Consider the following 12,814-nt stretch of genomic DNA (forward strand, 5'->3'; position numbering starts at 1 on the left):
AGCAGCAGCCTGATATGAGAATTAGAATCTAGTCCATTGTTATTAGAAGGAAGCAGTGCCCACTCGGCGTTTGGGATCATTTTCTCCACAAGGAGTTTAAGTGTATTGTGGTGCTGTTCATGGGTGATGGAAAAGTGAAGTGGGAGACTGATAGACAGATTGCTAGAACATTTGCAGCAATGTTGTAAAGCTCCGTTAAAAAGCCATGTTGTTACCCTTACTGTACCAAAGCAGAAATGAGCTTCCTCCAAAGAGTGTCTAGGCTCGGCCTTAGAGGTAGGATGAGGAACTTGGTCATCTGAGCGAGCCTCACAGGAGACTTGCTGTTTCTCCACACTGAAAGATGGTTATGTCCCACATCCAGCTTGAGAGTCTTGCCTCTCCACAAGAAGGCAACTGAGGAGATCTGGTAAGGAGGATTTATTGCCCTGAAAAATCTTTTCTAAGTATTAAAAAAGAAGAGAAAGTCAAATTTACTATCATAGAATTGAACTGCACGCATGTTTCCCTATAAATTGATTATTTTCCTAATGATGCTAATGAGTTTCTTGCAGAAAAAAAAACAAAGAAACTAAATAACAATGTATACTACTGAATAGTTAAAAGGGTGTTTATGCTTAAATATGGGAAAGTGTCAGTGGCCTCCAGTGTGATAAGCAACTTTTGAATAATTTCAACAGTGCCTGAAAGAGGTTGTTAAAAAGAATATGATGGGAATAACTTTGCATTCAAGTTGAGGTAAAAGTGCCTCTGCCAGCAAAGGCAATATCTGGATTTCCTGAGGCGAGTATGAATGAAATGCAGACACATGAGCGAAATATGAATGCTGGGTGTGAATGAAATAAAGCCGTTGTGCCTTTTGAAGCAAACATAAACAAAAGTGAAAACCTGAAATCCTCCTTCATTACCACATAAAGGTGCAGCTAAAACTTCAAAATAAAGAGTTTTGATTTTAAAGTTTCAAATGCAGTGAATAGCCAAGTCTTTGCAAAGATTCAGAACATGGATACATGTTATGAAACATGCATGTAGACCAGGGGTAGGCAACGCCAGGCCTCGAGTGCCGGTGTCCTGGTCCTGCATTACCAGCCCCTTGGAAAACTTCAAGACATGTTGAGGAGGTAATTTAGCCATTTGAATCAGCTGTGTTTGATCAAGGACACATCTAAAACCTGCAGGACACCGGCACTCAAGGCCTGGAGTTGCCCACTCCTGATGTAGACAAAATAGTCAGAAAGACAGCATGTCTTGGGTTTGAATGCAGATGACTGTGTGCGTAATCTTCATGAAGATTTAATCATATAGATTTAATAAGAACACAATAAGGAACACAATGTTTTTATAAAAGATGTTATTTAAACTCTAGTTAAAGATGAGGAGAAGCTTTTGGGTTTCACAAGATTAAAAGTTTGAGTAACAGTATTGATCCGTAATCCTGGGGGCAGATATGTTTGGGATTTGTATTAAACTCAATATAAATTTAAAGTTATTTCAACAGCTTTCAAACTTTTTCCCACAGCTTTCTCCTAAAGGTTGATAACCTTTACTACTGAGGGGGGAAAAAAATCCCTGTGGAACTTTATAATGAATCCATTGCTATTTGGTACTTTGCATTACAATAACACAAAGTTTTTGTTGCAATTTTGAAATTAGCTCAAAACAAGCTCAGGTCCTCTGCCAGAGGCCTGTGAGTTTGAGGGTTCTTCTTAGCTGTTCCTGGAGTCCTCTCTACCTGGAATCTTCAGGTTTTGGGGTTATAGCTCCTAATTCTCCTATTACCAGTGTAAACAAATTTGAAATTTATCTTCTACGTGTGCTCCAGTTGTTCCTTCAGCCCCTGGTCTTTCTCTCCGTGCTCCTCCTTCCCTATGTTGCTGTCCACTGAGATCGACACATCTATCACGCCTGCAGTCTTCTGCGCTTGTCAACTACCACTATGTCTGGTTGGTTGAACAACAAATGTCTGGAACTTGAAGTCCCAGAGGATCATAGCTCCGTTATTTCCAACCACCTTTCATGCTTGAAAATAATGACTTATTGTTATCGATGTACAGGAGGCAGCTGATAGTCTCACCACTCCTGAATTCATATATGCTCTTAGTAATAAGCTGCCTTAGGTGGTTAAGCCCCATACAGAATAGTAGTGTGGACACCTTGGTATATTCTGCACTTGGTGATTTGCGTAATTTATTTGGCGTTGTCCTCCATTGTTGTCTTCCACAGAACCATTGAGTTTCTCATGAATGTTATTAATGTGCTGGTGGTCTTCTACAGTGCCAAGCACTCAAGTGTTGTAGGCAGTGTCGGGAAGGTTACTTTTAAAATGTGTTCCACTACAGATTACAGAATACATGCTCCAAAATGTATTTTGTAACGTATTCCATTACGTTACTCAATGAGAGTAACGTATTCTGAATACTTTGGATTACTTAATATATTATCATGCTTTTTTACAACTACACGAATGTGCTATTGCTGTGTGATTTATTACTGTTACTGAAGGTTATTTGCTTTACCAACACCAACTAGATTTTAAAATCTTAATATAATTGAGTAACAGTAGGTGGACATTAGGTAAGGCTGCACTTTTTGCAGCAGTCTCGTATATAAAACAGGTCCGCGGCTCCGAACCGTAGTAAAGGGACCTCTGGCTAATACCTTGGGTTCTTGTTGGGCTCGTAGCCAAAAACTAGCTTTACTTTGTTGTCTGGGTCAACTTTGCTAGTGAGAGACATGAGAGAGGAGTTGAAAGGCTGCTCCAACTTATTGTTTCGGAGGTAAAGACAAACACAGTGTACAGTCAAGTCTTAATAGCTTACTTACAACTGGGCTACACTGCCCGTGAGGCTACATTCTTTAGGGCTATGCTTGTCACACTCTGCCTATTGCCATCATATTAAATAATTATTTGAACAATAATTTTTAAAAATATTTTGTCACGTCATTATGTGGGCCACAAGTGGAGGTGACATGGGCCGCTAGATTGACACCCCTGCATTAGAGCCTCTCAGTGTGTGTTTTGTTCCAGCGTGGAATTACAAAAAATAGAGAGGGAACAGCCTAACATATGAAACAGGAAGACTGCTGTGTAATCCCTTCATTTCAACAAAGTAACTGTATTCTGAATACCACCTTTTTAAACGGTAACTGTAACAGAATAAAGTTACTCATATTTTGTATTTTAAATACCAGTGTTACTGCCCAACACTGGTTGTAGGCTTTCTTGTAGTGCAGGCGGTTTCTCTGGTCGTAAGAGTCCTGGTGTGCTGCTTTATCAGCCAGGAGCTTGAGTTTGGCCTTTGGTGTTTCCAAAACATTTATTGGCAGTGGTCATGTACTGAACCCACTTAGCTTTGCTACTATGATGGCTGACCAAGCGTCCATGGAGTGCTGTTGCGTCTTTAGCCATTAAGCATGGCTCACGTTGGGTCCTGTTGCTGTCCAGCTCTTGATTCTGTCGACATACTGATGGATGAACAACAACAACACCCTACTTTCTAGCATTAAAAATAAAGCTTGAGGAAATGCCTTGCCCTAATTCCCATCACTGCTGGGACTTCATTCTGCTGTGATGGGGGACCAGAGTCTAATTGTCAAATAACAGAACTGAATTCTGTATATTAACAACTCCTGTTCAATTCCTTCTAATCTCTTCTTACTGAACTACTAACTAGACTGTAAAACTCTGTCAGAGAGCACATCTAACGGTTGAAAAGCCTCTAAGCAAGCAGAAAAAAATTTAAGCACGCAAAATGTAAATATGGTATTAAGTTATTTTATTAAGTGAAATGACTGGAACATTTATTGAAACAGACTTAGAATGAATGTAAATGGCAAACTACACAGAGTTCAAATCAGCAACTATACACTTGGTTAAATTCATTTTCTTATATGACACAACTAAATATTTTATATTTATTTTTCTTCTCTTCAACTTCTCTCAAGCCTCTGTATTGTAAACAGAAAGGTCAGAGGTCGTGGTCACATGCAGTTCCCATGGAAACTGATTAACAGGTCTCTTGACTTTGTCCTGTTGACGTCTGCCCTCCTTGATCATCAGCTGGACATCCTCATCGTCCAGGATACGAATAAGGTCACCATCAGGGTCGCGGTAGTTCAGGGCAATATCATCCACCTTGAAAACATTCCTGCAAGAGACGAAAAAAACACTTCAATAATCAGTGTGTTTTTTTAGAGTATAAATAATATTAAGCATATTCTACAGAAATAGAAAAACTATTTGTGGGTGTTGTTAGTTCTTGTTGGCAGAAATTCTGAGAGATCAGCGAGTGAGATTGTCTCAAAGCCAGTTAATTGCCTGGCTCATAACCTGTTATACATTCAACTGGCAAATCTCATAAGGGCCATCCTATTCAAGCTGCAGCTGCACCCTGTATTGTCATCACTCATCTGCAAGCTACTTTGCAACCCACTACCACCCTAGCTCCTCCCAGTTATACTCCATATTCCAAGTATATGGATGGAAGTGTGAAAAAATCCCAGAACAGAGCCATATCACCAAATATAAATGACTGCATTTGGACTAACAACCACATTTTGTTATGATTCAGTGTTATCAGTGTTTGTGTTTTATGTGTGTGACTCCTCCCATCAGAGGATGGCTGTGGGTTTTTCCTTTTCTCTCTTAGGGGGTGGACACCTGGGAGTGGCTGCTGAGTTGTTGGGTGGAGTTTGTTCCTGTCCTAGGATTGGATAATTGGATGATCACCCCCCTGTAATTAACCACCAGATAACAGCCCCCTGGCCCCCTCCCTCCTAGCCTCCACCATCCTCCACCACCAGCCTGTGTTTTCCAGTTGTTGATACTTAGAGTGCCTTTGCAAACTGATTCGCAAGTTCAACCTCATTTGTGTGTCTGGCGTTAGAGCCTTGATCTTGTAAATCGTTGTAAATAGATTTGTATATATTGTATATTGTGTATATATTGTTCCCTGCAGCAGCCTGGTAGGTGTGAGAAGCCATTTTTGCTGACTCAGTTTTCTCCTGGTTTTCTTTTAGAATGTTAGGTAAGTGAACTGTCTTTTGGTTGGATTTCTTTTGTATAGGGAAGCATAGGGACCTTTTTAGGGAGTTTTGTTTATTATTTTGGCATTGCTCACTGCTGAAGCAAATAAATGGCTGCTTAGCACTTTAAAAGGTACTATTGTTTTTGCGCTTTCTTGGGTGGTGCATGAGTGGGGGCCAATTTCTTGCTGTGTTCAATGTACGCCTAGATTTAGAATGTAACAGAATAAAACAGTCTTGAGATACCTTAGGAGGCCCATTTTCTGAGCTTTCTTGTTCTACAGCGCTGGCATCTGTCTTTTCTTTTCCTACTTCCTGTCTTCTCGTATGTAACCAACACCCTTTCCTCCCTATCCTTATTCTCCCCCTCCCTTTTATCAGTGCTAAGCCATATTAAAACTCAAGACCAGGGTCTCATCCATCCTACTCCAGGGCACAATAGGCCTGAACACAGAAAAACAATAATGAGCAGATAAGCAGCGGAAATGAACTGATTATGAATGGGGAGGGCTAATAATCATAGCGTTCACATATCTAAATTACCAGATAATGAGAAATAGAGGGAGAGGGAGAATGAAAGAGAAAAAGACAGATAGCGTAATGAGCACATGCATCCGGTGATGTTGCTGAGGGAAAGATTGCAAGAGGGGGGACTTGGAGGTCCCACAGGAACTAATTTGATGAGTGGTGAGGATTGGCAACAGGCATTTTGCAGGTTTGCAGTGCACAATGACTAAATATGTTCCTCCTCAGGGCAGGTCGGTGAATTAATGGATTCATACCCATCGCTGTTTGTTGTGGAATTTCATTTTAACTCACAAAAAATGAAGTGCTGAAAGCGTGCTCACAAAGGTCAGCAATCAGCATAGTTCATCAGTACATGCTGGAAGAAACATCAGATATGGAAATCTGCTCAATTTTGCGTGGACAAAAGCTTAGATTTGTAATGTAAATTTAACATCTAATTGCTCATGTAGAAATAACCAAAACAAGTGGTGTTTTTTTTTTAATTCAGAAAAGAATTTGGAAGAATATTTGATATCAGAATATTTATGTGAATGCATGTACAGTATGGTTCATGTTTCTGTGCAAAGAGAGTTTACTGAAACTATTTATGAATAAAAGCAGTCCAGAATTTTAATGGAATAAAAGTTGGATCTGGGATCACATTCATACAATCTTTAGTAAACATCATGAAAACATTTAATAAACTGCAACATATAAACTATGACTATGTGAGAGAGAACCAGAAGTAAATTGCTGTTAGATCCTAATCAATCATTTTCTAATGTCTGTCATAGTTAATGAAGTCCGTGCTGTTGTGCCACATGTGTAAAGGAGTGCAATCCTCCTGCTGTGGATGGTTTCTGTTGCAATTTCTTGCCGCTGGTATGCAATAAACTCAGAAGAAAAACAGAATCAGATTATAGTCATTGATGCTGAATCCCTTTAATTTCATCTTTCACAATTTTCACTGGAGTAATAGTAAAGCTGAATTAAATTTCCCAGTTCAATTCAATTTTATATGTGTGTGCGTGTGTGTGTGTCTCTGTGTGTGTGTATTACATTGTAAAGTAAAGCCCCTAAAACTCTGTTTTGACTTTTCTCTAACAATCAGATCTTGTTAGAGATCCTTGGCCAGCACTTGGTGATAATGGAGAAGAACTCCCTTTTAACAGGAAGAGATGTCCACCAGAACCAAACTTAGCTTCTGTAATATTCCAGACCAACATTGAATATAAATATATAGACGTATTTAGGAGTTATAAGATGCGCACATGATGCACCAATAGACCAGTAAGACCTCAGTGCAAATGTAAACAGCTGAAAACAGCATGAACGTCTCCTTTAACAGTATTCACAAGCTTTAACCAAGTAAATCATTATCACATTTTAGAAGGTGTGGTAATTTGCTTACATGTGTGAAGTCGCTCACAGTAATTTCTCCCTCAGCGCCGATGCTAATCTTTCCCATATAGGTGTAAATGCAGTAAGGGTGTGGCTTTTTTATAACCTAAAACCCAGCGCTACTACAAGACTGAGAGCAGATTACTGAGGAACTGAGGATAGTTTTACCTCATGCGAGACAGCAGGTCCTTGTATGATGGCTGGATGCTGAGGTCCTCTTGTACACACACATCTCTGTTAAAGAAGGAACACACAATTCTCTGATTAAAGCATTTAGAAAACTGAAGGCCTAAAAATCAATATACACAATGCTAATAGGAGAGATTCACTTTTACATTATGTCGCCTGCAACAATAAATTCAACAAATTCACAGTAACAAATTCAATCCAAGGTTTTTTGTTGGATTTTGTTACATCTGAAATCTGACTGAAGGGGATTCAAATCCCTCCACAAAGCTGAAGTGAGAAATGCAGTATTCATTTTCTTTTAACTTCAAGAACAAATGTGCAGGATTTAAGGGATGTAATTGTACAAATAGAAGATAGTGCTATATATTAGTGTACGATCACCTGTAATGACTAACTGTAATGTTTTCATTACCTGATGGCTGAGGCTAACATTTGATGTTAGTTATCTGAAGCCATTAAAGCCTCAAAGTATAAAATTAGGGGACCTATTAATGTTTTAAATTTTTGTTTTTTTCAGGATTATACTCAAGCAGCTTTGCATGATTCACAGTTTGAAATAATCCTTATTTATCTTATCCTGGGCCTCGGTGTATCCCTCAGTTCCTCCACTGTCTGAAACAAGCTGCTTATCTACCTTTAAGCCAATATTCTTGTGATTCATTTGAACCGTAATTTGCATATATCTGTGGTGATCATATGAAGGATCTCTTCTCACTGGCATGATACTGTTTCAAGAGTAACATATAAATAAACAATGCGTTTAAAACCTGAAATCGAATCGCACACGATATCGTCTTAGCTCACTAAAGTCAGACAGACCTGGTGTCGACTCCAGAAGGGGTGAGCAGGAAGCAGCGGAGACAGCTGTATGTGTGGCCTCCACTTTCACCTTCAGAGTCACTCTCAGGGAGGGGTTTAATAATCTTCACAAAGGTTTCTGGGAAGATACCGGTCTGATTGTTTACTGTACCCTGAAGGAGAAAAAAAAGAAGAAGAGGAAGAAGCGCATAAAGAAGAGGAAGCAAATGATCAAAAGATGAGCGAACAAATGAATTATGTCTCAGAGGATGGAGTGATAGGGGACTGATGATTAGACAAGGTGATGATTTAAAGGAGAGAAAGAGAAGAAAGCAGCATGGAAGTGCATCTGGAGAGACGTTTTCCCGACTAATTAGCGTGTTCATAATATGCTGCTGATGTTGGAAGCACTAAACACAATCATACAGCCTTTTTACTACACCCCTGGTGTCTCACTGTGTTACTCTGCAGAAACACATACAGAAGCTGTTTCAAAAAGCATCCAGCACTTTCACACATTTATTGTAGAACAAGGAAGCAGTATTATGTGAAAAAAAAGCCTTTCATTGTAACGCGCCGAAATCACAACTTTGGATCAAGTACAATGATGATAACACCCAGTCTGTCCTGAAAAGTTGTATATTCAAACCTCTTTAGTCAGCTGACTTGTATGTTATCTAATGGGTGTGAATTTAATAAAAATGGAGCATTTGTAGTATCTTGTGTTGCAACTTTAAAGCAATTGATAAAAGTTAAGTTAAAAAAAATTAGGATCTGAAGACAGCACATCCAGATAATCATTTTGTTTCTATCACAACTTCACGTGCTTCTGAGGTCCATGGAAAAGGGCAAAAGTCTAGAGAGCTTGAAAGAGGTTGTAGTTGTACAACTTTGCTGCTTGATCATTGTGGTTCATCCTGCAGCCTGCACCTGGATTACCAAATCATTACTTTGGAGGAGGCTGTAAAACGTTATGCCCTGGCTTCATTTCAGGAAATTACATAATAATCAATGAACATTTATGGGCAGAACATTTTTTCTAATGCACCCCAAATACTGACTGTACCTTTAATTTGATCTTTATACTATGGGTGTGGATGGAGCTTCAGCCTCTTCCAATTCAGAGCAATGAATCTATGTAATCATTAGCCATTGTTTTTTTTCATGAGGATTAAAAGAGGCTAGAAAGGAAAACGGCATGTGCTTTATTTCTACATTCAGTAAAAACAGAACACCATTCAAGAAATACATATATCCTTATATACTCACTTGATAATCTTATTGCAAGTTAATGTGCTTAAATAGTTGAGCTTAGTCTTCCTTAAATTGTAGTAACAGTACTCTAAGTACTATGAAGTACTACAAGAGGTACTTTTACTTTATTGTGACCTTTTGAAGTCTTTATTGAAAAAAATGACAGAACTGGTTGGTTAGTTGGTTGGTTAGTTGGCTGGTTGGTTAGTTGGTTAGCAGGAATAAGGTTAAAAAACATGGACAAAAAGTCACTGATGTGCAATCATGTGAAAAGAAAGTTCACACAGAAGTTGTTTGGCACTTTACTGCAGTCAGATGTGTGTTTACTCAATGTGAAGAAGGAAAAACATCATGTCTTTAGGCAGGAACTTATGGGACCCATCAGTCTGAGAAGAATTACTGTATGAGGCCATTTACAAATTATTTGAAGTTTATAAATCCACAGGGAGAAAAATCTTTCACAAATTAAAAATATTCAGGACAGCTGCCAATCTTCCCAAGGGTGGACAACCCCCAAAGATTTGCTCTTTTTTTTTTTTTAGCTAAAAATATTCTTCAATTTTGAGGGATTCTTGGCTCTTCAATACATTGAAAGTGGTAAGATTAATCAAAAAAATCTGATTACCACTAATTGGATTACAAACCCATCTAAGCTGATATTGTCCCTAGAATAGATCATGTTGAAACAAACCTGGATCCTGCTTTGTGTCATTTTCTACAGACTCTGTAGACGTACTCTCTGTTGTAAGTCACTCGATAGAAGTCACTGGTCACTGCAGTCATGGGCTGAGTATGTTCTACTACCAGCGTACATCCAGTTCTCCTTAAAGTCAAAGCTGACGACCAGTCCAAGCCTGCAGGCTTCTTTCTCTGCATCAACACTTCACAGCTGCTCGCTTCTATCACTCTCCTTTCAGTTGGCCGCTGAGCAGCACTGTCGCAGCAGCTAGTGATGAAGTCTGTTTCTCATTGGCAGCTTTGCAGCCGCTGGATTTGTCGGTTTCCAAAACTGTGGTTTCACTCTGGTGTGTTTGAAATGTTTACCTTGACGCACCAGTATACCAGTTGGATTTGTCACGTTTTCCACCCACATCCACTCTGTCCACTGACTAACTCTACGCACTCAGTCAACTTTTCACAAGTTGTAAGTGTTGCATTAACCTCACCCCCCATCAAAAAAAACAAAAAACAAAAGACATACTACTAGTGTGGATAACAGCGTTGCCAAAAAAGAACAAAGCCTCAGCATTTTGCAGTGTTGCATAAGGACAAATAGATTATGTTTTCTGTTACTTTTTTTTCTATCTCTTTAGAAAGCCGGGGGCAGGTTAAGTTCATCCTCCTCCTCCTCTGTGGTGATTCTCTTCCCTCTCCCATCAGGGCAGCTTCCACCTCCTTTCTCTCTCCCACTCACCCAGCGTCGTTCTCACATCTCGACACCTCACACAGTTTTATCAAGCATGTTTCTTTACCTTTTTTTTAAGTACTCACAAAGTGAGTGATGAAGAAGAATTACTATGACATCTATTTGCCAGCAGCCATATTCCAGCATTGCATTTTTTAAAAAAAAAATGCAGAGTATTAGATAAAAATATCCACTTGTGCACGACTCATACATACAAACAGTGAAAACTAGAGCAGAGCTTCTCCAATCACACCAGGGAAGGCACTCTGTGGTCACCGTAGTAGGCTGATTCTGAGTAGGATGTTGTCAATCTTTTTTTTAAATGATTGTTTTCATTATAGTTTAACTGACTGGACTACTCGACTCTGATTTGCCACAGAGTTGGCTCTTTATCCTCTGCAGTTAAAAAAAGGCCTAGTGAAAACATTTTAAAAATATGTAAAAGACAAATAAATCAAACCAAATCAAAAGATTATTGTAAAGCAGCAGGTCCGTTGCTCATAGTTGTTATTCTAGATCTCAGATTGGGCTGAACTCTTTGTGGATACTAGTGGATACATATTACAAACCTGGCACATCATTTCTTTATCATTTCAGATTTCGACATACTCAGACCAAATAATAAAGGAATAAATAAATCGACAAATAGGCAGATGTGCATGTCTTTCAATCATGACAGTCTGCAAACATGGACACTGTCATGGCTTGCCATGTTCGCGGTTTTTCTTTGTTTTCTGTTTTTTGTTTACATTTACACATCTCCTGTCACACATGTCTAGAGACCAGTGGCAATCCTCAAAACTGTGTACATGCTGGAAGCAATTTGAAGCGACGGGGCAACAAGAGACAAGAGAAAGTGAGTGACATTTGATCATTTAAGTGACTGCAGGTGGAAAAAGTGCCGGTGAGGAGAAGTTGGTGGGACCCACGATAAACTCTTCGCAACTTCCAGGTGAATAACTGAAGCAACTACCAATGACAATGAAGAATACTGTTAATTGACATATGAAAGGCTGATGTCCTGCAGGTTTTAGATATCACCCTGAAACCACACATGAATCAAATGATTAGTTCATTTTCAGGCTTCTGGAGAACTTCAAGACATGTTGAGGAGGAGGTCATTTAATCATTTAAATCAGCTGTGTTGGATCAGGGACACATCTAAAACTTGCAGGACACCGGCCCTTGAGACCTGGAGTTCCCCCACCCCTGTGTTAAAGGGTCACCTATGAAACAAAAACCCAGAAAAGCTGCAAGCAAACAGCTGTTAGCTTCAAAGCGATGTGTTACCAGCAAATCACTTCCACAGTGTACTAGGGTCTAACAGTATCTGTACGACAGAAGAACGTGTGAATCCCATGACAGTTTCACGATTGCTTCCTAGAGCAGGGGTGGGCAACTCCAGGCCTCGATGGGCCGGTGGCCTGCAAGCTTTTGATATCACCCTGGGTCAACACATCTGAATCACATAATTAGTTCATTACCAAGCCTCTGGAGAACTTCAGGACATGTTGAGGAGGTCATTTAGCCATTTGAATCAGCTGTGTTGGATCAAGGAAACATCTAAAACCTGCAGGACACCGGCCCTCAAGGCCTGGAGTTGCCCAACCCTGTCCTAGAGCTTACTGGCTGTTGTTAGGTGAAATCCACTGCAAGGAGTCTTCTGCACCAAAAACATCCACACGACTGCTTTGGTCACAAGCGGATGGCAGGGATTGCCTATCATTTACAAGGAAAACACAGAGCTGTCTGCAAACACTGTTTACTATTCGAGTGTGTTTCCTTGTGTCACTCATACTGCAGGATTTATCTTACTTTATCTATGGACTTCAATGTTGTACTTTTATTACCAATAAAGTTGTGCTTTTTGTTAAAAGAGACAAATGAACAAAGCAAAACAAAAGGAAAACGAGCAACCACATTTGGGTCCTCAGCCTTTAAAGTAAAAGTTGTGCCTTCCTCCTTAAACCAATAAGTTTCAAAGGACACTTTTACTTTTACACTGAAGGTGAATGTTGAGGTTTCAGCGACACTCCTCACAGCTGCAGCTTCCATAAAAACTACAGGTGACCGCAGCGATCAGTTACTGAAGTGTTTGTAAGGAGGTACAGTGGTTTGAAAACGTGTTTGCCCCCTTCCTGTTTTTTTGTATGTTTGTTACACTTAAATGTTTCAGATCATCAAACAAGTTTAAATATTAGACAAAGATAACACAAGTCAAACTAAATCCAGTTC

At 39.5% G+C, this 12,814-nt stretch overlaps 1 protein-coding gene across 1 annotated transcript in view; it reads right to left on the reverse strand.

Annotated features, from left to right (window-relative positions):
* Positions 1–3,759: 3,759 nt before the first annotated feature.
* ncf4 (neutrophil cytosolic factor 4) overlaps positions 3,760–12,814 on the reverse strand; it is a 37,304-nt gene continuing 28,249 nt past the window's right edge. The window contains exons 8-10 of the mRNA XM_085276164.1: positions 7,942–8,093; positions 7,102–7,167; positions 3,760–4,148 (exon numbers count right to left, since the gene is read on the reverse strand). Of these exons, the coding sequence (XP_085132290.1) occupies positions 3,941–4,148; positions 7,102–7,167; positions 7,942–8,093 (426 nt within the window). The 3' untranslated portion in view covers positions 3,760–3,940. The remainder of the gene's footprint in view (positions 4,149–7,101; positions 7,168–7,941; positions 8,094–12,814) is intronic.

The sequence above is a fragment of the Mchenga conophoros genome, linkage group LG6 (assembly GCF_057382185.1).
Source record: "Mchenga conophoros isolate Kocher_MC1m ecotype Shallow Benthic linkage group LG6, M_conophoros_male_GT1.1, whole genome shotgun sequence".
Classification (NCBI taxonomy): Eukaryota; Metazoa; Chordata; class Actinopteri; order Cichliformes; family Cichlidae; genus Mchenga; species Mchenga conophoros.